This window comes from Rhizopus delemar, genomic scaffold (genome assembly GCF_000149305.1).
Source record: "Rhizopus delemar RA 99-880 supercont3.12 genomic scaffold, whole genome shotgun sequence".
NCBI classification, from domain to species: Eukaryota; Fungi; Mucoromycota; class Mucoromycetes; order Mucorales; family Rhizopodaceae; genus Rhizopus; species Rhizopus delemar.
Window position 1 is genome coordinate 1122712 of NW_027137838.1, and position 23545 is coordinate 1146256.

Genomic DNA, 23545 nt, shown 5'->3' on the forward strand with positions numbered 1-23545 from the left:
CAATATGAATAGATCAAATAAAGATATTTAGAAGCTGTTTGAGTGGTCTATAAAGAAGTATATAAAGCAATATGAGTGGTTTATAAAAGACCAAAAAGACAAATAAAGCATTGATTTGAAAAGTATCATTGGCTGCCGAGCACCATTAGATATCAAATGGATAATAAACAGGAGCCATAACATAACTGATGGAAGTTGCGTCTTGCGAGATCAGTTAACGAATAAATGTACCAGCAGTCTCCTGTCTCTGCCACAAATCTTGCAACATCTCTTAACCAAAAGATTAACGACGGTTTAAACGATTTGTGGCAGAGACAGGAGGCAGTGCGATCAACAATCAGTTACCCGATGTCACACGATTCTAAGCTCTTTCGCAAGATTGATAATATATCTGTTAACAAATTTGCACGATTATTTGTAGTGTCGGCACTGCAAATAACTGGAGAAAGTAAGCGTTCAGTTTTAGAATAGTTGAAGGCAAACACGCCAAAGATCATGCAAACACACGATATTTTATGGATGTTTTAAACGTTTTTCGCGGCAGTGCAGTTAACGTTCAGTATTCATTAAAAGAGCAAGTGGAAGTCATTTAGCATTCTTTTACCAGAGCAGTCGACACGTTTTACTCAATACTTGCCAACGTTTGGGCAACGAATCATAAGTTTTAAAGCATTTCTTTACTTGTCCTTTTGTTCTTTTATCGACCGCTCATATTGCCTTATATACTTCTTTATCGACCGCTCATATTGCCTTATATGCTTCTTTATTAACCACTCATATGGCTTTATATACTTCTTTAACAACCACTCATATTGCTTATATACTTCTTTATTAACCATTCACATTGCAATAAATATTGCTTCATATATACAAAAAAATAGGGATTTGTTTTATAAAAATAGCTTTTTTTTTATTTAAATAAAATAATAATAATATACAGTATTTCTTTGCTCGTAACGTTTTAAAAGTTTGCTTGACTTACCTAATGTCATCACGATAGCATCATCTAATCTAAAAATACATCGATTAATCTCGTGGGACTCAAAAAGTTCTCACAAGAAAAAAAAAAGAAAAAAAAAAAAGAAAAAAAAAAAAGAAAAAAAAAAGCCAAGCTCAAGGATGCAAAGACACAAGGATTCAAGGTTTTAAGGACTTGGGCACTCAAAGCAAAAGAAGAAAAGACATCAGTACTTAAGAACCAAAGCAATGACGAGAAAGAAACAGTAAAAGGCCAAAGCAAAGTAGCACGTATCTATAATAATTATTAGCTATCGAGTATACGTAGTAGAAGTAATAGTACCTTTCTTTAGATAGGCCAGAAGAAGACTAGCTAAGCATATACCAACAAGTAAAGAAAAGGGAAGCAGCACGCATCTGTAATAATAATTAGCTATTGTATACATGTAGTAAAAGTAATAGCACCTTAATTTAGGTGAACCAGGTAAAAAAAGACACTAGCCAAGCTTATACCAACAAGTAAAAGAAGAAGCAATGATAATCCTGGGAAAGAGATTTTATAAAGACCATTTAAAACATCAAGAAAGCAACCATTACGATTTTACTAAAGTAAAAGTACCATTAGAACAGAAATAGAATATATATAATATTAAGAACTTACCTTTTAGAAAGAATGTTTTTTTTTAAAAAAAAAAAAAGAAAAAAAAAAGTACTTTTTTTTATAGCATCATTTTACCAGTGTTACAATTACCTACTATCGATTAAAAACAAGTTTTCTTTAATATGGTTTAACTATTGAAACACTCAGAGAGGTTATTCATAAACAGTTTAAATTCTTTTTTTTATTATTATTCAAATGTAATATCTTTTACTATAAAGGCTTTTTCTTTTTCTTTTTTTTTTTTCTTTGCTTTTTTTGTAAAACAAATAAAAGCATCACCTTACTTTGTATTCATTTTTAGTTCATTTTGTACTCTTGTCTTTTTCTTTTTCCCTATATTATCTGTTTTAAAAAAATGTCTCGTCGTGTCGCTACCCCTATCAACGTTCCCAGTAATGCCCCTAAAAGGGCAAGAATATCTTCAAGCATTACTGGATCATCATCCACTGTTGCGCCGTCCCCTTCTCCTGCTCCCACTGCTGTTGCGTCTTTTGACAGCTTTGAGCCTTCTCGCCTTCAAGGCCCAGTTGGCTCTCCTGCTGTCAGCTTGGCAAGTGGCCCAACCCTTGAGGCCATTTTTGCTCAGATGCAGCAGCAAGAGCAAATTCAACGCCGACAGGAGGAGAATCAACGTCGGCAAGAGCTGAAGATTGAGCAGCTAACTCAATTGTTGCAACAACAGCAACAAGAGCAGCAGCAGCCTCCACAGCAGCAACCTTCTGAGGTCAAAGAGAATAAGGCCTTGACAAGTGTAATTTAAATTTAAAAAACAAATTAGCATGTGCAAAATAATAACAAAAATTTTTTTTGTACCTTTTTGAACCATAGGCTTTTATATTGAAGTACTATAGAGAGCATTTGGTTCCTCGTGGTGTCACCTTTGACCTGAAGGAGGTCTTGCGCTACAAGCAAAACGCAAAGGTCAGGGATTTGCTTGTAGCAGCTGCCAAGAAGGAGCCATTTTCTGCTGGCATTACTGTTTCTGACATGCGCAGCATGGTCAGAAACAAATTCAACTATATGGTGAGAGAAAGTAAGGGGCTAACGGCTACGTCAGAAGATTCAACGCGTCGTAGTCATGTGCATGCAGTAAGTAATTAGTATTTAAAGATTGAAATATATAGTGTTTCAAGTACTTACATTACTTTTTTACATTAGAAGCTCGCCATGAGGCGAAATGCTTACAATGCGGCCCCTGAGGAATTTGAAGCTCGTTTTCCTTTTGGAAAACAAATTCTGATGACCGATTGGACGTCAGAGGAAGAAGATGGTCCTGAGGATGAACATGGTCCTGTGTTTGTAGTAAAAAGACCACTATTTCGAAGCAAAGCAGTAAGTAATATTTTTGTAATAGTGTTTATTTTCTAATATACCTTTACTTAATCTACAGGTGGACGAATTCCATGCTGTTCTTCAAAAAGCATGGAGGAATTCCTTGTCGAAAAAAGGCACCATCAATAGAACAAGAAGGGTGGTGGAATACTTCGACAAGGAGTTCCCTACAAACCTTGACCATGAGGATTATCCCTCTTGGGCATTTTCTTCCCCTGGCCTTGGCTTTTCGGCTGAGGTCTCTGGCTCTTCCTCTTCTGCTGCTGCTAATCCCATGCAGTAAGCGTTTACTTTCTCTTTTCCTTTTTTTTTTTTTTTTTTGCTGCCTCTTTTGTTGTCTCTGCAAGTTGAATAAAATCTTTTTTTAAAAAAAAAACAAATAACAATAATAGTCTAATAAATGATTCTTTAGTAAAATATATAATAAAATAAATAATAATAATAGTAATAAAAGAAGGTTTGAATAATTTAGCATAGTTGTTACATATAAATTCGTCTTGGCAGAGCGAGAGTAAGAAGGTGATTATCGATATATGGGCATACAGCAACAGGATTGAAGATTCTATAAATTGGAAGTATGCTGTTGCTTGAAACTGGATCAAATTGGTTCTTCCACACTTGGATGCCAGTACCATCGAAGGTGGGAAAATGTTGAGTCGCATGGCTGTACCAATTGACGAATGCAAAATAATGAGTTGAGTTGTTAAATGAATGACTGAAAAAGTATGATATTTGACCAATACGTAATTGATTGTTCATAAAGGCTTGAATGCATGATGATGATGAATGATTGTCTGACTGTTGGTAGTGTTGTCCAAGCAAGTTAATTTTTTTGAATGATTTTATAGTTGTACTGATTGTATTCATAATAGGTATTTCATAGGTATCCATATAAAAAGTTTGTAAGGCTTCATAGTGTTCAGGGCATAAAAGTTCTTGTTTGTTGTTAATTTTTGAAGGAAGGGCTTGTGGTGGCAGAGGCTCACTACCAGTAATCGTCAGGTTAAATAGACTTGGCCCGTCTATGAATTGAGAGTAATCAAATGGCGTTAAACCACTCTCGTCATTCGTAACCTCGCCTATTTCCTTTATGAAGTTGATCAGTAGGAGCATGCCTTGATCGTTGTTGTTAATGAATGTAGGTAATGAATGTATTATATCTTGCGTATGAATGGTTTGAGTAAGCATAGTGACATAGGTGGTTTCGAAGCCTGTCTTGTAATTGATATTTATCTTTTTGACATCACCATTCAATCGTTCAAAACCATAAAGCCAAAAGGCATAGGAGGGACCAAAGTCCAAAAAGCATTCTTTCAAATGCATGTGCATATGTATATTAGGTGTTATACATGCTTTTCCATAGAGTTGAACACAGGTCTTGCCGAATTCTTTAAATAAGGAGTGTGCTGTCTGAATTTCATCTGCTGTGATTAAAGGACCAGTCACCAACCTTACTGCTTCTACATATCTGATCCAATTGATGAAATGTTCACCGATTAATCTTTGTTTTAAGAGAAAAGGCGAAAGCATAACACACCACGTTCTCCACTCATCAGCCTTCATATTGCTAAACGTACTTTCAATCTTGCCTTTTTCGTTTTTTTTTTTTTATAACAAAAAATTAGTGTTCAGATTTATTATAGAATAAGTTCTTTTACGCTCGTTACATACTTTTTGGGATTTTAGAGTACTGTGAAGGAATGATAATAGAAGCTGATTTATCAGCCATGGCTTTGAAATCAGATGTGGTAAGCAGCCTGTGATCTACCCAAACTTCAACCATTCGTTTTGGCGTACCTAGAAATAAATTGTGCATGGGATCAACGGTTGTCAATCTCACGACATCAAAATACTCTAGTCGGTGAAGTTCACTCCATTTACTTCCTGTGTCCGTCTGCAGGGTTCGCTGTTGCGTAATGTGAGTAGCATTTAGCCAAGCATATGCTTCTTGGCGCTGCTGGGTATTGTTTCGCAGAATCCAGTGCTCATCGTCAAAGTCAGAAAAATCTGGCTTCGTTGAATTTGCACCAGTACTGATTCGCGAAAACACAGTCGAACATTTGTTGCAGGCTTTGTGCGCGGATTGACCCATGAACCCAGCTACTTTGCGAGCTGCTGGTATATCACAGTTAACGGACATCAAAGCAACACGTACCATTTCACCGTTTCTGTTCTGGTACGTTGGCATCATCATACCTCCGTACAAGGTATTCAGCGCTGCAATCATTGGTCGCATGAAGTTCTGGAGCTGGTCATCCGTGGGCTCGCCAGGCCCAGGAATCATACCAACCAGGATGAAGGTTTCCAACATCATCCTGGAACTCCTTGGAAGGTTGTTAATCGTGAGATATACACCACCACAAGAGTAGTGCATACCATCACTAGGTTGAAACCAATCAACGTTCAATGACACCATTAATGATCGTCTTTTACTCACAAATGGCTCCCCAGCTGAGTCGACCATCTCATTCCAGACTCGACCATCATAGATGTCATACAACACACCTTCCTCCACATATCGACCTCTCCACTGTTCAATCTCTGTTTCAAAGTTCGGACGGACAAAGAACTTCTTCAACGTTTCCACAATTGAGTTGTACGGGAACTCAAGGACGGGCTTCAGGCTGCTGCCAACAAAAAGTGAATTACCACATGGGCGCTCTTGTCTGTGTGGGTTGTTTGCAAACCTAACAAAAGGGCATTGTCGAGTATGCAAACTCCCTGTGTCGTACACACTTCTGCAAAGAGAACAGACAAGGAAACGGGAGACACCACTACTGGCAGAGGAATAATTGACCATGGTACGAGCAGTGGAGATCTTTGTAGGAATCTCCATGCCATGGCCAAGAGCACGAACGAAAAAGGAAAGAAAGGCCAACAAGTCTTCACCGGCTTCAACTGAAAGGTGCTTTGCTTGGAAAAGCACAAGGTAAAGGACCAGGAGATACGCCAGTTGTTGGTCGTTGGTCATTTCTTCGTCCATGTCAACATCCATGTCAGCATCAATGTCGAATTCTAAATTTGTTTAATAAAAAAAAAGGGGTGGATTTATAAATATACCTTCAAACGTGCTTCTTTCGGTAGACGTGGTGGGTTGCTCGAAGGTGTTTTCAAATCTTCTTTGTCTCAAAACTATTTTAATTGCACTTTAGTCTTGCTGCATTTCTTTAAGAAAATTGTACCTTCTCCAACTTTGTCTATGCGCTTATGAGTGTTAGCGGTTTTCTTTGCAATCCACTTGAATCCTTCAGGACAGTTGCTACATTTGGTGCATTGGCATTTAACTTTGTTGTTGGTGGCGTTCATTTCAAAAAAAATAATATTCAGGATTTAGTAGAGGAATAAGATAGAAAAAAATGCGTGATCAAAAAAACTAAAGCAAATATACTAAATTTGGAAGTTGGTTCCTAAACAGTAACAATTTTACGTGTTCAAAAGAACTGGTTTTTTTTTCCCTTGTTTTGTTTCAGAGAGCTTATTTAACATTGCGGATACAAAAGATAAAAAAGAAAGCTCAACAACGGTTCAAATGTAAGTTTATAAAAAAAAAATAATAACAACCAAGTCTAATGTTGGTTTCTTTTTTTTTTTTTTTTCTTTTTTTTACATTAGGAATTCCTAATGGTACACATTCGGATGACGAACATGAGACTCATGGGCAAAGTTGTTCTTTCCAACTTAAAGAAACTGTAAGAATATCAATCTTATATTACTGCTTGTTGCTAAAAAGTTCTTTTTGGTAAAGAAAGTTGTCATTGCTAACATCTCTAATGGCTAATGGCTAATGGCAAATTACACCCATGTACAAACATAAAGTAAGTAATGAACTAGTATAAGCTTAAAAACATATATTCTTTTATTATATCTGTCATAAAAAATAATAAAGCAATCTATTTATTTGATAAACAAAAGAGTTTTGTATGTATTTGTTAATTATAACTGCCTTGTAACAAAATGTTAACAGAGCTTCTTTATTTTTTTTTATTCTTTTGTTATAATGTAATAGCATTTGCATAAATATAAAGTATATTTGTTGTTAGAGTACTGTTTTCATTTGAACAATGAACTTTTTATTGCTATACTTTTTTCTTTTCTTTTTTTTTTTAACTTAGTCTTTTTTTTACCAGATTTTTTTTTTCCCAAACACGACTATTTTGTTACGTTCTGTAACACGTTTGTAATGACCTAAGCTAAAAATCATAGACTACCTTCCTAATATGTATTTTTTTGAACAAAATAATCGCAAAATGCTTTTGATTTCCGCATTTTGCCCTCAAAAATAAAAAAACGAAGATATCGGTCTTTCAACGATAGAGGGAACAGGATTTCCAAAAAAAGACCATTTGAAAAAAAAAAGACACTTTTTTAAAACATGAATAACTTTATGAATACTTACGCTACAAAAAAAACAAAAGTATTGTTCAATTTCTTTATTTTTTTCGCACCTGAATCTTTTTTTAAAATTCGAAAATGACCAATACAGCGAAAGTTAATTTTTTTCATTTAATCAAAGACGTCAAAAACGTTGATTATTAGATACAACAACTGATTGTGGATGTTGAAAATCACCAATTATTTGCAGTGGTTTGCAGTGAAAAAAGAGGTCGTCCTGGCAAACATAGCACGTATCAAAAAGAAAATGGAGGGATGGCCGAGTTGGTCTAAGGCGACACGTTAAGGTCGTGTTCTCTTCGGAGGCGTGGGTTCGAATCCCACTCCCTTCATTTTAATGAACAGCTCATTTAATATTATTGTCGTGTTTGATCACGGATAGTCTTTTTATAGTATTGTAGTACAAATGATGAAATTTTAGATCAAGAGAACAATGCTGATCACAAGAATAATTTTGATGTCCAGCGACATTGATGTCGTTCGACGTAGATGTCAAACAACACAAACAATAAGCCACGCCAATTTTTATATACAGTGGGTGGACTAATTGTCCCAGTGTTTCTACTTTTTTTACTTTCGACTCCATAGCTCAACCAATTCTTAGGGTATGCAGCTAGTTCTATGCTCATTAGAAAGGACTCAGTCCGTGCTACATTATATTAAGCACTCAGTGTTCGGAGGTTACACAGTCTGAGTTTATCAGCAATAGAAAAAAACCACCGCACTGGGACAATTTTTCCGTTTGAACATAAATTTTATTTAATAGCGGGTATGTCCCCCTTTAGCTTTAATAACTGCTTTGCAACGGTCAGGTATGCCATCTATATATCGTCTACACTCGTCCACTGTAAAAGTATTCCATTCTTTTTCAATTCTTTCCCATAACTCATGTACACCTTTAGCCTTAGTGTCATATACACTCAGCTTGAGTTCAAGGTGATGCCATACGTGTTCAATAGGGTTTAAATAGGGAAATTGGGCTGGTCAGCTATAGATATGATCACTGTTGAAGTTATTATCCACAAACCATTGCTTAGCAAGCTTTGAAGTGTGCTTAGGATCCTTATCTTGTTGAAAATAGATATCTTCAGGATTGTATCCATAGTACTTTAAGCTGTCCATAAGGGTAGTTTCTAAGATATTTACATAATCTACAGCTTTCATAGTCCCATCATGTATCCAACAAGCATACCCAAATCCATCTTAAGTGATACAACCCCGTACCATGACACTTCCTTGGCCACCTTTTACTGTAAGGTCTAAGTGATAAGGCTGCAATGCATAGTCTGGTCGACTCCAGTAATATTTGCAACCGTCTGACCCGAAAACATTGCCTTCGTCTCATCACTAAGCACCATACGCCTCCAATCATCGGTTGTCCAGGCTTTGTGAGCCATTGCTCATGCTAAACGTCGTTCCTTGTGCTGCTTACTGAGCAAAGGCTTCTTGGCTTTAATTTTAGCTCTGAAGTTCATACTTTTAAGAAGCTTCAAGGCTGCAGAATAACCAATAGTATACCCCAAACCATTCAGATATTGATGTACTGCTTTGGCTGTCTTGAATTCACTCTTTATTACTTGTCTACGGATGTATGACTTGGTAGTTTCACCAATAGTTGCTCTTCGACCAGGGGCTGCCTTCATTCTGTTTGAAAAGAACTAGTTGATATACAGTAGGTCACAAAACTGCTGCAAGGAATCCATTTTTCTTGGTTTTTGTAGCGCACATCCTGTTACAATGGCACAAACTGCCTCTGTTCCCACATAGTAAATCTTCTACATGTCTTGAAAAATCCGAAAGAGTTTATGCCCTATTGGATAAGTATTGAAGGAAGTATGAGGCGCGCAATTTGAAAATTCGAAAAAATGAAAATTTGAACGGAATGAACTTATTTATTAATATTTAGTTGGTCCTACTTTTCTATTAATAATCTCTTGGGTTCTTTCCGGAATGTTATCTACATGTCCTTGGCAAAGATTTTTATGGAAGTCATTTCATATTTCATCAACTCGTTCCCAAAACACATCCATGTTCTTTGCTCTATATTCGTAATAGTTGAATTTCAACTTCAATTGATGTCCTACGTGCTCGATTGAATTTAAGTCGGGGATCAAAGCTGGCCAATAGTTAACATAGCTCTCTTGGTGACTACATAACTAGGCTATTGTAGATTATGCCTTGTGCTTTGTGTTATTATCATGCTAAAACTAAATGTTGGACCAGTCGAAATTGTAGTACAGTGGGTCAAAAAACTGCACCAACGCAACTCAGTTTTTCGGAAATACCAGTATAGCTCTGTCAGTTTAACAGTAAACATTACGAAACTTGGAACAAAAAGAGTTAATACTGTTACTATTTATTGATAAAAGTTTCAAAGTCAGTTGCGGAGTATTGATCTAAGGAGCGCTCAGCAAAAAGAGGAGGTCGGTTGGTGCAGTTTTTTGACTTTTCTAATATTTAGTGGATCCACCCTTTTCTGCTAAGACAGCTTGTATTCTGTCGGGCATACTGTCTATATACTTGATGCATTGTTCCTTAGTAAACGAATTCCATTCATTTTCGACTCTTTGCCACAGTTCATGGATGCTAGTCGCCCTATTATCATACATGCTTAGCTTTAACTTCAAATGATGCCATATATGTTCAATAGGATTAAGATCTGGACTTTGTGATGGCCAATCGTCAATGTAAATCATGCCACTATCCTTCATCCATTGTGTTGTGGACTTTGATCGATGTTTGGGATCATTATCGTGCTGAAATACCGACGTTTCCCAGTTCAGACCATAGTATTCCATAGTGTCTTTTAGACTTGTACCAAGGATTTCTTGGTATACCTCTGAATTCATGGTGCCATTATAGATCTGACATGCGTATCCAGGTCCTTCGCTGGTTATACAACCCCATAACATGAGACCACCGCCTCCATGCTTCACAGTAACGTCGATATGGTGAGGCTGTAAACGATCACATTTTCTTTTCCAGTAATACTTGCAACCATCAGAGCCCCAAATGTTGATTTTCGTCTCATCAGAAAAGATAACACGTCGCCAATCATGTACTGTCCAATATTGATGCTTTTTAGCCCATGTTAATCGAGCCTTCTTGTGCTTTTCAGTCAATAATGGCTTCTTCTTTTTGATCTCAGCATAAATTTCAACTGAATGTAAGACATTAATTGCCGATTGATACGACATAGGGTGTCCCAGCTCCTCCAACTTCATTTGCACATCCTTGGCAGTCTTTAAACAACCTGTGAGCACTTGTCTCTTGATGTATCGACGTGTTGACTCTGCCACAATGCTCGGTCTGCCTCCTCTTTTACGTATTCTATCGTGTATCCACTTATTTGCATACCTATTGACGGTATTTCTATGCACTCCAACTCGTTTCCCAATGACTGCAGGATCAACACCGTTCTCTAATAATGCTTTGATACTGTTTTGAATATCGGATGGAAGCTTTTTGGGCATTTCTAATGATGGATGGATACTGACGATGTATGATGGGTTTGGGTAAAGTAGGAAAGAAAAAAAAGAAAACAATTGCAAAAAAATTTATTTTAAGGTCCCCAGTGTGACTAGTAATAAAAAAAATTAGATTAAATCCGCCGGAATAGTCTCAGTCCGAACATATGATACCAAATACCTTTTCATTTTAAAAGTCAAAAAACTGCACCAACCGACCTCCTCTTTTTGCTGAGCGCTCCTTAGATCAATACTCCGCAACTGACTTTGAAACTTTTATCAATAAATAGTAACAGTATTAACTCTTTTTGTTCCAAGTTTCGTAATGTTTACTGTTAAACTGACAGAGCTATACTGGTATTTCCGAAAAACTGAGTTGCGTTGGTGCAGTTTTTTGACCCACTGTACTTCATAGTATCACGAAGCGTAGTGTTCAAAATATGCTGGTAAACACCCGAGTACAACTTTCCATCGTGAGCTTAGCAAGCATATCCTGGTCCTTCAGAGATTATACAACCCCAGGGCATCATTTTGCTAGCTCCATGATTGATTGCAAAATCCAGGTCATGATGTTGAAAAAGGTCACTTGGCCTTTTCCGATAGTGATCATCATCATCAAAGCCCTATACGTTGATCTTGGTTTCATTAAAGTAAACGATCTGTTGTCAGTCAACCATTGCCAAATTCTGATGCTCCTTATTCCATTTTAACTGATGCTACGTATGCACTTTTGTCTGAAATGGCTCCTTTTTTTCTATCAGAAAATGGAACTCCATTGATTTCAGTACGTTAATTTCTGACTGGTATGAGATATCATAGCCAAATCCAACCAGCTCCCGGTACACCCCTTTAGAAGCCTTTAGAACCCATTCCATGACTTTTCTTTTGATTAACCGCTTCGTCACTTTGGAGACTACTGTAGGTCTACCACCTGTGTTTACTGTCCTACTTGAAAACAGCCGTCTAGAGTATCTACTAACAGTTGATTAATGTAATCCAGTCTCCTTAGCAATATCATACATTGATGTGGATCCGGTTAATGCCTGTTTGAGATCGTTTATTTTCTCCTCTGACAGCCGTTTAGGCATGCGATTGACGATAGGGTAAAAAAGAGAAATAATTTAAATAAGGGAATATAAAATTTAAAATAAAGGAATTGTAAGCGCTTTTATATACTGGCATCATTCTAATCATGTCAAGAATGTGAAAAATTATGATTGCAACCGGTTGGGTCGTATTAAAATTCGTCATTTAAAACATATGTGAACAAGTAAAAAATGTCGGATGTTCATAATACTACCTTTAGCGATCTCAAATTCCACCAATAACCATTGCCCATATCCGATAATCGATGAATAAATGCACTTTCTATTGAGGTACAAACAGTCAAGGTTTGAGATAGTTTGGTGCAGTACCCATGGACAACCAGCGGTAAAACCTGAATTTTGCAATTCCTTGCAGCAGTTTTGTGACCTACTGTACCTATCTAAAGTGGATTTTCTCAATCCGGGAATGCGTTCCATAACTTGTTCATATGTCATGTTACTAGCCAAGAGCAATTGGATTTGATTTTGAGCAGATTTGCTGATAGTACGAGTCATTTGAGGCAAGATAAAGTTGAGAAAGTACAGTATAGAAAGAGACAAAAAATATTGTAAAAAAAAACTGACAACGTACGGCTATTTATACTTTACATTAAAGGTATGAGTCATAGATTGTCATAAATAAGGTTGGTATGCAAATTCCGGTGATTTATGATTGATAAGAAAGCGATGTTTGGAATGGATTGCAAAATAAGCGGGTAGCGGAAAAATTGTCCCAGTGCGGTGGTTTTTTTCTATTGCTGATAAACTCAGACTGTGTAACCTCCGAACACTGAGTGCTTAATATAATGTAGCACGGACTGAGTCCTTTCTAATGAGCATAGAACTAGCTGCATACCCTAAGAATTGGTTGAGCTATGGAGTCGAAAGTAAAAAAAGTAGAAACACTGGGACAATTAGTCCACCCACTGTAAATAAGATGAATATTTTTAAACAAAATAACATTATCCAATCCAATTTAATAAATCAAATCTTCTTACGCTTAAAAAGCAATCTTTTCTTATTGGATCACAATAACCTTTCCTTTTCTTTTTATTTTTACTTATTCTTTCTGATCTGATACCCGAGTTATCACAAATCAAGAAAGTTCCCTTTTATTTTTATCGTTTATCAAACAATCTTATTCTTAACCTTATTGATCTAAAAAGATCTGGTGGTCACTACACAAAGACAATTTACTCTAAAAGAACTGTTAAACGTTCAATTAAGTTACCTAAACTCAAGTCATTCAAGACTTCAAACCTCAATTTAAACAAATCTACATCACTTTAACACAAGCCAAGTCCCAAGTACTAACAAGTTACAGTATTTAACAAAGGTACAGATAAATTATTAAGTAGTGTGATAAAGAAGTCAAAAAATGAAAAAAGTCAAAAAATGAAAAAAGTCAAAAAAATGAGAAAGGTGTGACGCAGTTGGTGTAACTTTTGCTGAAGAAAGGACTCAGTCGAAGGAGGGACCTCAGTCCCTAAAGATAAACAAAAAAAAAATAGAAAAACACAAAAAAATAATAATCATATAAATATCCCCTCTTATAATTTTACTGAACTTCACTTTTAAAAAAAATATCTTTTATTCAAATAAACATCGAGTTCCTCTTTATCAGAACTCTTTATTTTTATTTTATAACTCAAGCAAGTCAAGTCCTTTGAAGTCAAATTATCTTCATCGTATCACTTTTATATTCTCTTATCAAGAAAACTCTTTATTACTTTTTACTGTTTGATCTACAATACAGTGCCTCACAAAACACTTGAAGGGTTTTGTGAGGCACTGTAGTAACTCTTTTTTTTTATAAATTAGGTTCTTTATTAACAATGGAATTTATTATGGAAGCAACACAGTTTATCGTTGTAATGGTGATGAAGGAAGCATCATGTACTTGGAGCAAACAGGAAGTATTCCACGTTAGAGATGCAATGGAATCATAATTAATCAGGAAACTGGTGAGAAATGCTGCAATGGGCGTCAAGTTGCTGTACGAAATGCTTCCTTTTTTAGTAATCGCAGCTTACCAACCTATGATACGCTATCCATCCTTTACTTTTGGAGCTTGAAAGTACGTCGCATGACAATTTCTACCATGGTTGGATGCTCACCATATGCTGTACGTGAAACTTTGAAAGATTGGTACCAGATTTTACAAGAAGATTTACAGCAGAACGACTGCAAAATCGGTGGTTATGATGTGGATGGAAATCCAATCGTGGTAGAAATTGATGAATCAAAGTTTGGTAAAAGAAAGTATCATCGAGGACATCGTCTGGAGGGTGTTTGGGTGGTAGGTGGTGTTGAAAAAACACCTGAACGAAAGTGTTTTTTTGTGGTAGTAAATAATAGAAACACTGAAACGATGGATACAATCATTCGAAATTATGTTGCCGATGGTTCCATAGTACATACAGATTGTTGGAAAGCATATGAAAATATGGTAAACCTTGGAATGAACTTGGTACATCGAACTGTCAATCACAGTGTGACATTTCGTGACGGCGATGTCCATACTAACACAATCGAAGGTAAGCATAAAATTGGAGTGTACAAGCGTTTATAGCTTTAGTTTAATAAAATTTTTCTAGGAACTTGGAATGGAATAAAAATCAATGTAACTCCTGCCCTTAGAGCAAAGAAAATGGTACCTTGGCTGCTTATCGAATTTATTTGGCGAAGAAAGCACCATAACGATATTTTTGGGGTATCATTGATTGCCTTAAGAATTTCAGTTTTGATCGAGCTCAGCGTAACCCAGCATGATTAACTGAGCTTGCTGCAGAAGAATAATAACAATAAAAAAAAATTAAACAAAGCTCAATAAAAATGTCCTCAATAATATTACCTACAGAGAGCAAGCATTATTAATATACTTCGTCAAAAAATATCCAAAAGCATTACTATTGTTATTTTGTAGTAAGTTTGGTTTGGGTTGAGTGCTTTAGATGAGTTTTTCTTGAAAAACTTTAAAGTAAGGTACTGTAGTGACCACCAGATCTTTTAGTTACGATCAAATAAAGGTAAAGATAAAAAAATAAAGGGATCAGGAACTTTTTATGAGAAGGTTGCCTGTTTATTGAATAAAATATATATAAAATAAAAGTGGGAGTAGAACTGTACTGTCCTTTTTCTTCATCTAAATAGTTAGGATATCTATATTGTTAATTTTTTTTTCTTTTCGACTTTTTTCATTTTTTTGACTTCTTTCATTTTTTGACTTCTTTGTCACACTATAATCAGTTAAATAAAATAAAACCTATACAAAAAAAAAGGATACACAAAGGAATCAATTTAAAAAAAAATAGCTCTTACATAAACACGCCTACAGCATTCGAACAAAAATACCGATTGCATGTTTCGAATAGGTGACCTCTTCTTTCGGAAGTAGGCACTCTAGCCATTCCGGACAACGACTGGCATAATTTAAGTATGTTTTACCAATTATATGCTTCATAGTCCGAAAATTTCCTATTTCCAAATAAGGAAATTAGAAATTTTAAAGTCCGACGACATCAAACTTACAATTAACCAGAGTAGAGAACGTTTGGGAGTCAATTACTCAGAATGAGTGCCAAAAACTCATAGAAAGTATGCCTAAACGTATTAAAGCAGTTTGCAATGCAAAAGGAGGTCATACTAGATATTAATTGTTATAAAATAAAAATCCCACAAAAACCTTCAAGTGTGTGCCTGTTTTTAAAATGTTGTTACTCCGCGGTCATTACATGAAACTCGGAGTTTAAACATTATCCAAGTACCCTATCACCGTGGCTTTCAAATGAGGTATGGCATGCTACCAATTGCTGTACTTAATACTCGGTGACAAGCAAAAAACGAAAAAAACCAAAACACTTGAAGGGTTTTGTGAGGCACTGTATAAGAATAACAGACTTATATTGTTGCCTGTTGCTAAAAAGTTCTTTTTGGTAAAGAAAGTTGTCATTGCTAACATCTCTAATGGCTAATGGCTAATGGCAAATTACACCCATGTACAAACATAAAGTAAGTAATGAACTAGTATAAGCTTAAAAACATATATTCTTTTATATTATTTGTCATAAAAAATAATAAAGCAATCTATTTATTTGATAAGCAAAAAAGTTTTGTATGTATTTGTTAATTATAACTGCCTTGTAACAAAATGTTAGCAGAGATTCTTTATTTTCTTATTCTTTTTAAAATACACGCGTATTCTTTTGTTATAATATAAAGACATTTGCATTTCTATAAAGTATATTTGTTGTTATATTATTGTTTTCATTTAAACAATGAACTTTCTATTGCTATACTCTTTTTTTTTTTTTTTACTTAATCTATTTTTTTTTACTTAGTCCTTTTTTTTTTCAAACATGACTATTTTGTTACTTTCTGTTACACATTTCTAATGACCTAAGTTAAAAACCACAGACTGCCTTCCTAATATGTATTCTTCTGAACAAAATAATCGCAAAATGCTTTTGATTTCCGCATTTTGCCCTCAAAAATAAAAAAAGAAGACATCGGTCTTTGAACAATAGAGAGGAACAGGATTTACAAAAAAAGATCATCTGTAAAAAAAAAGACACTTTTTTAAAACATGAATAACTTTATGAATACTTACCCTACAAAAACAATAAAAATATTGTTCAATTCTTTTTTTTTTTCGCATCTAAATCTTTTTTCAAATTTCAAAAAGGTGCAATACAGCAAGATATAATGGTATCTCATAAAAAAATTATAAAATCTACGGATCTATAATTGTTAGGTCTGTTAAAATTCTACGTCAAAGTCCCCACATTATTTGCAGTGGAGCACTGGAAATAATTTAAGAATATTAAGTCGGTAATATTCGCTTAATGTCTGAGATTTTACTCGAATATTACCAGATTTAAAACGGCACCTTTCAACAGAATTTTACGGCAGTTGGTAATATTTCAAGTATTACTCGAATATTACGCACGCTAAAAAAAACACTTGAAATCTCTAATTTTACCTTGATTTCACGTAAAAAAAAGAGAGTAATATTCGCATTTTACTTGATATGATAGGTCGGTTCTTTTTTAACCGTTACATATTTACTTCTTGTTATTGGATGAAATCATGTTTACTCATATACTTCTTGACATTCTTATTTGTAGAAAACCTTATCATTTTATACACTTCATTGGCTTAAAAAACAATATATTGGGTTTTAAAATTATACTTTTTATTGGATAAAAAAATTTTGTATTGAAATATGGTTTCTATACTTCTTTACGTCTTTTGAATGGCTAGATACTATATCATTTCTACCTTTTGGCAAAATAATACAGCAATTCATCCATCCATCAGCGAACATCTTCCTTTTTTTAACTTACCTTGTTTGAGACGTAATAAATAGAATTAATTTCAATAAAGCCATTGTAAGTTGTCCATCTTAAGAAAAAGAGCCTTTTGATAGTTATACGCGTAAAGAAGCAGCAGCAAAGCACATAGAACAGAAGGATTACTGATGAGCTACAGGATAACTACAAAATAGTCTTTAGATTAAACATCTTGTAGAGCATCGTATGAGAGTTTTACTTACATTTAAGCTTCATTTTGGCAATATAGTCCCAATAAAGCTATTAGTAATCTTGTAAACCATTTTCTAAATACAAGGATGAGTAAAGTTTGTTTTAATAGCAGTAGAGCTACTTACGAAAATACCATAAAAGTATAAACAGAAGCATATCAGAGTATATTATGAAGCCGTAAAGAATAAGCTATTAAATAAATAACATATATTTAGTACAGAACATTAAGCATTTCCTTGACTTACAGCTTTAATACATGGATCCATGAAAATAAGCCTTTTAATGTTGCACGCACCTACTTGGATGATTTATACTTTTTACACTTTTTACCTGGAACATAAAGAGGACCTAAATCAAATAAAGATTAAATTAAATGTTTTACTGCAATTTAATGAAATAAGTACCTTTAAAAGAATTGCCACGAAATAGATGCAAAAGAAAAGAAAAAAAGAAAAAGAAAATAAAGATGTAAAAAGATGAAAAAAATTTTAAGTAAACTCAAGCCACAGAAAGTAACACTGGCTTCAAAATATAATGATGAGGTTTTGCCTAGGAATACAACTTAGAAAAAAAAAAAAAACAAAAAAAAGAAAGGATAAATGAGTTTAAAATCCACAGCGGAGGCTTCCCTTTTAAACATCGATTATTTTCACTTTTTTAGTATGCTCATCATTGGCGTAAAAAATAAGCTTTTGTTTTTTTATATATGGTAGCTTTCTTTAAAGCTACAAACCAATTACATATATAATCCTTAAGCTTATACATCATTTGCAGTAGAAAATCTATAATTTTGAATGATCTATTAACTTTTAAAAAAAGGAGTCTTAAAATTAGTAATATTCAGCTCATAATATTCGAGTAATATTAGCTATTATTTGCAGTGGAGAGAACACTCAACCCATATGATAGCATTTAAACCACTACGACAAACACCCATACAGCGCGGATGGTTAAGTGGTATAATCTTCGCCTGCCACGCGAAGGGCCCGGGTTCGATTCCCGGTTCGCGCACTCCGTCTGAGTCAACATTTTTGTTGCAGTTGCATATGTCGTGTTTGATCACGAATAGTCTTTTTATAGTAATTAACAAAGGTACAGATAAATTATTAAGTAGTTAAAGATTGTCTCTTTTATTTAATAAAGATAATGTATATTTATACTATTTTACATTTGCTGCGGAGGTGACGTTTGTTATGTATTGATATAATGTTGATATTGAAAGCACTGCGTCTATACTGCGGTTGACATTTACAAGTAGAAGTATTAAAAAGGAATCTTTGTAACATAACCCAAAAGGAGAATAAAACATATGACATTGTGACGAAGCAAATGATAATATTGGTGCTGTAAAGATGCAGATTATAATTTTTGACCCAAAGGTACTGTGACGAAGCAAATAATAATATTGATGCCAATGATGACTGCGTCTTGTGAATCCCTATACTGAATCAATTCAAATTTTTTGAACCTTATTCAATATTTGAACCTTATTTTAAAAATCAAATCTTATTTCAAAAGTCGAACCTTACTTCAAAAATGAAACCTTATTTTCTTTTGTCTATATAATAGACAAATTTTTATTTCTATTTTACTTCACTTCTCTTGACTTCTCTTATCTTTACTTATCTTATATTCTTTTTTATATAAATAACCAATAAATCAAATATCTTTATCTCTGAATCTTTTGGTATAACACTCTTAAAACACAAGCAAGACAAGTCCCTTGAAGCAAATTATCTTCATTGTAAACACTTTCAAACCTTTTACTAAAATACTACAAGCAAGTCTGATCTACTTAACAAGATCTGGTGGTCACTCACAACAAGCGAACCCAATATCAATACATTAACTCAAGTCTTTTTTTTTTATTCTTTTTATCAACTTTATTCTATTTCAAAACCGTAAACTCTTACAAACCATTAAAGGAAGAAAAATTACAATATAATGCTTGTTTGCGGGTCTTAGATTTTTAAGTATGTAAGTTTTGTCGATAGTGACCACCAGATCTTGTTAATAGTAGCGTTGTAAACATAGTTATTTTCTATAAGATATCAGTTGTATCAACATAAATACCGATACACAAAGATTAAACTATGATCGAACAATTCCACACTTTTCCAAATTTAGAACAATAAGATCAGTACTTGTCATCCTAGCGAGTCTAATCAATTGTCAACCCCAAAAAGTAATTAGATCAAAGTTAATTGACTGGTTATTATTTCTATTGTTCAACTTCAGATGCATATATTAGAACATCGACAAGCTTTAGCTTAATCATTGGTTCTTCAGCACGACATCGTTACCGAGTCTATATCTTATACAGTGGCCCACAAAATTGTCCCAATGTTTCGTGATTTTCTCTTCTAGAGCTTGTAGAACCATAGTTATTAAGCTAATGTACACCTTGTTGTATATCATTCAATAGCCAAAGTCATGTAGAAGCAAAAGTCGTGACGCAAATTCAGATTAAAACAGCACCAACGGAGATAGAGGAGCTAAAAAACAAGCGGTGCATTGGGACAATTTTGTGGCACTTTTGAAAAAAAACGAAAAGCGATGAAATATTGGCCCACAAGTTGTACAGATGTACCAAACTGCTTACAAATGCACATCGTATGACTCTAAGTTGATCTTTACTCATTGCTGAAGTTTTAATCTCCTACTAATTTATTACTCGCCCATTATATCTCAACATGAAACAAGTCCCTCAAGATACAGTTGTTCGAGCAATTTCGTTACTTAAACAAGGTAAGTTGGTTCGGGAAGTGGAAGGTGTTACTGGCCTAAGTAAGAGTACTGTTGGGAGGCTCCGAAAAACCCATTGCGTTGGACTTGAAAAGCCAAAAGCTGGTCGGCCCAAGGTGCTATCTGCGGCTGATGAGCGTTATTGTGTGCGCCAAGTGACCAAAAACCGCATGTCTAGCGCAACAAAGGTGGCTAAGGAGCTAGAAAAAGACACCGGAAGAAAAGTAAGTGCCGAAACCGTGTGCAGAACCCTTCGCAAGGCCGGCCTTGGTGCGATTGAGAAGCCAAAGAAGCCTTTGCTTAGTGCTAAAAACATCCGGAAGAGGCTTTCTTGGTGTATGGCTCACAAGAATTGGACAATAGATGATTGGAAACGTGTTGTTTGGTCGGATGAGACAAAAATCAACAGATTCAATTCGGATGGACGCACCTGGACTTGGATTCGATCCGGAGAAAGCCTGAAATCGCATCATGTGAAGATGACTGTAAAACACGGTAGAGGTAATATCATGTTGTGGAGTACCATTACTTATGCTGGAGTTGGTTGGATGTGCAAAATCGATGATAACATGGATAAAACATTGTACAAAGAGATTTTGGGGCTAAATGAAAGATTTACCGTCCATCTCTTTGGAAGCCTATAACGGCGCTAAAATTGAGCGTACAGACGTATGCTATACATCATTCGAAAGCCTGGGTCGTCTATTTTTAGGAGATGTAATATTAATTTCCAAAAAAGGTAATATGCGGGAAATAATTAGGAAAGAAAACAGGCGCTGTAGGCCCTGATTTTTATGGTTATCAATGAAAAATTTCTTTATTTATTTTAAGCAGTTCGGAGTTTTTTTACGGGCGTACTAGGTGCTGAGGTATCACTTTCATCAGATTCGCTATTGGAATCGTCATCTGAGATAAAAATAAATGGTTCTTCATCGCCCTGATCACCAGTGGCATCTTTAAAGACGGTTGTGAGCAACGATACCAATGGACCTTGGTCGGCAATGCCTGCTCTGGTGAACGACACTTGCGAAAAACAAGCAAGCATTGCCTTCCAGTAATTGCCAGCATGTTTTCTTCGCCAGATGAATTCCACTAATTTCCATGGCATCATCGATGCTGTGCGATGACGGCTGGTCACTCCTCGTTTGATACCATTCCAAGTGCCTAATAGCAGGTTGTTAGCATTGTTTAAGAATTCTATGATCTACACAAGTATGTACCTTCTATTGTGTTAGTGCAGGCACATGTCTTTGGATCGCGAAATGTTTTGGAGTGATTGACCGTTTGAACAACTAAATTTCGGCTTGGATCGCTGTCAATCCCCTTATAGCCTTTCCAGCAGTCTGCTATAACATGCGAGCCTATCAACAAGGGTTAGATGCACTGATCATCAAGTATATGCATATTTCAAATGTTACCATCCTTAACAAAAGTATCGATCATGAGCTTCAAGGTATTTTGGTTGCGGTTAGGTACCGTCAGCAAGAACACCTTACGTTCGGGCGTGCGCTCTACACCTCCAACAACCCAAACACCGTCTACCCTCTTTCCCTTATTGCACTTTCTTTTACCAAATTTGCTCTCATCTATTTCAACAACAATTGGCTGTCCATCACTGCCAACCCCACCTAAGTACGACTAATTAATTACATACTCTGATATCAACAAAGCATCACGTACCAACTTGAACATCTTCCATTCGAAGATCTGCCTCCATTACTTGATAGATATCTTTGACAATGCTGCGGACAGTTGGCAGGCTAAGTCCAGTCATGGTAGATATTGTTCCGTTTGGAACTTGCAGCAGAAAGAGATACACTACTAACAGTGTTTGATGGATAATTGACTTGCGACCTTGAAAGAAGGATCCATCCAGGTAAGAAATACGGCTACGACCGCACGCACAGGTGGTTGAGCCGCATCGCCAAAAGAATCCATCCCTGCTGGACTGGTTCAAGCGCATTTCGGAGCCTTCCTTACACTTGCGCGATGAAAAAAAGGCACCGTTCTCCTTCAAGTAACTTTTACCAGTTGCCTTTAGTTATTTTCCCTCCCACTTAAAAAATAAACTTACTTCAATGTACATTCAGCCGTCATAGTTCTTTCAGCGATGTATGCAAGAGTTGGCATGTTGTTAGCAGCGTTAGAAGACATTGGAGATTGATAAAACTGATAAAAAGATGAAGGAAAGAAAAAAAAAACAGAAATAACAGGCCTTTTTATATTTTTTTTACATGTTTTGTTATCTGTCCGAAATCAGCCGATAGATAGGCAGCATCTCCGCAACGGTAATTCGTTTTACCATACAGAACCAATAAAATTTTTCCGAAAACTTTTGATATTTCCAAAAAAAATAATAAGTTACTTAGACCCAAAAATAATGCAAAAAGTAGACTATGTTTGCTGAGCGTCTACCGGGAATCGAACCAACGCCTTTAGAATGAGAAGCCATTAGCATAACCCAATAACCACAAATGTTGATTTGCCGATTCTCGTTTCGCAAGCCTTTTTGTCATACAATTTTTGGTTTTTGGAGCTGTTTTTCTCGACCTGCAGAAGTCGTATCTCGGTCCGGACTTTTTTAATGACCTTCTACTTGTCATCCCTCTTGAGTGAAGTAATGAACAAGGAAGAAAAAGTGACTGTTCTTAGTAGATCTCGCAATTGGCCAATTTTGGCTTAATAAACTCCGCTTAAAAATGATGTAATCGTGTTCTGTGACCCCAATTACCATATTAAGCATACCAAACTCCGCGTGCAGAGTTTGTATATATATATATAGTAGATGGACGGTAAATCTTTCATAGATCCCCGCTCTCCTGGCTTTTCTCGCCTTACTGCTGTTCGTCTCTATGCTATCTTTATTAGACCTAGATTCGAGTATGGTTTGTGCATCTGCACCTTTTTGCAAAAGCAACTAGCTCTACTGGATCGCGCTCAAGACCAATGTCTTCGTTTAGCATTTGGTGGTCATCCTCGTGCCTCTACCACGGTGTTCAAACATTTGACAAGCACTCCATCGATGCATGTACGGGCCCATACCTTGGTACTCAAGATGATCATTCGTGTCCACCATCTTCCTGATGATTGCTTACTTGCCAGGTTGGCTCCCTTTATCACTGCTGCCCCGATCAAGAGTCGCTTCAGATGGCCAATGTTGCTGAGGCAGAACCCGCTATGGTCGAACCCTAGGTATACAGGTGGGTATACCTCTGTTGATGATCGCCTTGCACATCTCTCCACCGATGCTCGTGTCAAAAAGAGTGTGCTTGCTTACCGCACTGACCTTCTTCAGCATATCCTTGGTCGTCCTGATCCACCTGTTCTGCTATCTGCTTGTCTTTCTTGTTATTGGTGTTTATG

At 35.7% G+C, this 23545-nt stretch overlaps 9 protein-coding genes and 2 non-coding genes across 11 annotated transcripts; 6 read left to right on the forward strand and 5 right to left on the reverse strand.

The window, feature by feature from the left end:
• Positions 1 to 1973: 1973 nt before the first annotated feature.
• RO3G_13711 (uncharacterized protein) lies at positions 1974 to 3417 on the forward strand (the record flags this gene model as incomplete). Its single annotated transcript, XM_067668295.1, has 5 exons — positions 1974 to 2369; positions 2447 to 2707; positions 2777 to 2950; positions 3009 to 3229; positions 3396 to 3417. The coding sequence occupies 5 exons, from the start codon at positions 1974 to 1976 to the stop codon at positions 3415 to 3417; spliced, it is 1074 nt and encodes a 357-aa protein (XP_067524396.1).
• Positions 3418 to 4613: 1196 nt separating this feature from the next.
• Positions 4614 to 5933, reverse strand: RO3G_13712 (uncharacterized protein; the record flags this gene model as incomplete). Its single annotated transcript, XM_067668296.1, has 2 exons — positions 4614 to 4747; positions 4832 to 5933. The coding sequence occupies 2 exons, from the start codon at positions 5931 to 5933 to the stop codon at positions 4614 to 4616; spliced, it is 1236 nt and encodes a 411-aa protein (XP_067524397.1).
• A 1658-nt stretch (positions 5934 to 7591) lies between these two features.
• On the forward strand, positions 7592 to 7674 carry RO3G_19168. The gene has a single exon. It is a non-coding gene; the product is annotated as a tRNA-Leu (tRNA).
• Positions 7675 to 8742: 1068 nt separating this feature from the next.
• On the reverse strand, positions 8743 to 8985 carry RO3G_13713 (transposase; the record flags this gene model as incomplete). Its single annotated transcript, XM_067668297.1, has 1 exon — positions 8743 to 8985. One exon carries the CDS (start codon positions 8983 to 8985, stop codon positions 8743 to 8745), a length of 243 nt encoding a protein of 80 aa, XP_067524398.1.
• A 660-nt stretch (positions 8986 to 9645) lies between these two features.
• Positions 9646 to 10815, reverse strand: RO3G_13714 (uncharacterized protein; the record flags this gene model as incomplete). The annotated part of the gene is made up of 2 exons (XM_067668298.1): positions 9646 to 9694; positions 9863 to 10815. 2 exons carry the CDS (start codon positions 10813 to 10815, stop codon positions 9646 to 9648), a joined length of 1002 nt encoding a protein of 333 aa, XP_067524399.1.
• A 434-nt stretch (positions 10816 to 11249) lies between these two features.
• RO3G_13715 (uncharacterized protein) lies at positions 11250 to 11519 on the forward strand (the record flags this gene model as incomplete). Its single annotated transcript, XM_067668299.1, has 1 exon — positions 11250 to 11519. One exon carries the CDS (start codon positions 11250 to 11252, stop codon positions 11517 to 11519), a length of 270 nt encoding a protein of 89 aa, XP_067524400.1.
• Positions 11520 to 12056: 537 nt separating this feature from the next.
• RO3G_13716 (uncharacterized protein) lies at positions 12057 to 12410 on the reverse strand (the record flags this gene model as incomplete). Its single annotated transcript, XM_067668300.1, has 1 exon — positions 12057 to 12410. One exon carries the CDS (start codon positions 12408 to 12410, stop codon positions 12057 to 12059), a length of 354 nt encoding a protein of 117 aa, XP_067524401.1.
• Positions 12411 to 13995: 1585 nt separating this feature from the next.
• RO3G_13717 (uncharacterized protein) lies at positions 13996 to 14670 on the forward strand (the record flags this gene model as incomplete). The annotated part of the gene is made up of 2 exons (XM_067668301.1): positions 13996 to 14431; positions 14492 to 14670. The coding sequence occupies 2 exons, from the start codon at positions 13996 to 13998 to the stop codon at positions 14668 to 14670; spliced, it is 615 nt and encodes a 204-aa protein (XP_067524402.1).
• A 3707-nt stretch (positions 14671 to 18377) lies between these two features.
• Positions 18378 to 18448, forward strand: RO3G_19169. The gene has a single exon. It is a non-coding gene; the product is annotated as a tRNA-Gly (tRNA).
• A 1904-nt stretch (positions 18449 to 20352) lies between these two features.
• Positions 20353 to 20792, forward strand: RO3G_13718 (uncharacterized protein; the record flags this gene model as incomplete). The annotated part of the gene is made up of 2 exons (XM_067668302.1): positions 20353 to 20683; positions 20776 to 20792. The coding sequence occupies 2 exons, from the start codon at positions 20353 to 20355 to the stop codon at positions 20790 to 20792; spliced, it is 348 nt and encodes a 115-aa protein (XP_067524403.1).
• Positions 20793 to 21589: 797 nt separating this feature from the next.
• RO3G_13719 (uncharacterized protein) lies at positions 21590 to 22336 on the reverse strand (the record flags this gene model as incomplete). The annotated part of the gene is made up of 3 exons (XM_067668303.1): positions 21590 to 21810; positions 21863 to 22071; positions 22257 to 22336. The coding sequence occupies 3 exons, from the start codon at positions 22334 to 22336 to the stop codon at positions 21590 to 21592; spliced, it is 510 nt and encodes a 169-aa protein (XP_067524404.1).
• Positions 22337 to 23545: the final 1209 nt, after the last annotated feature.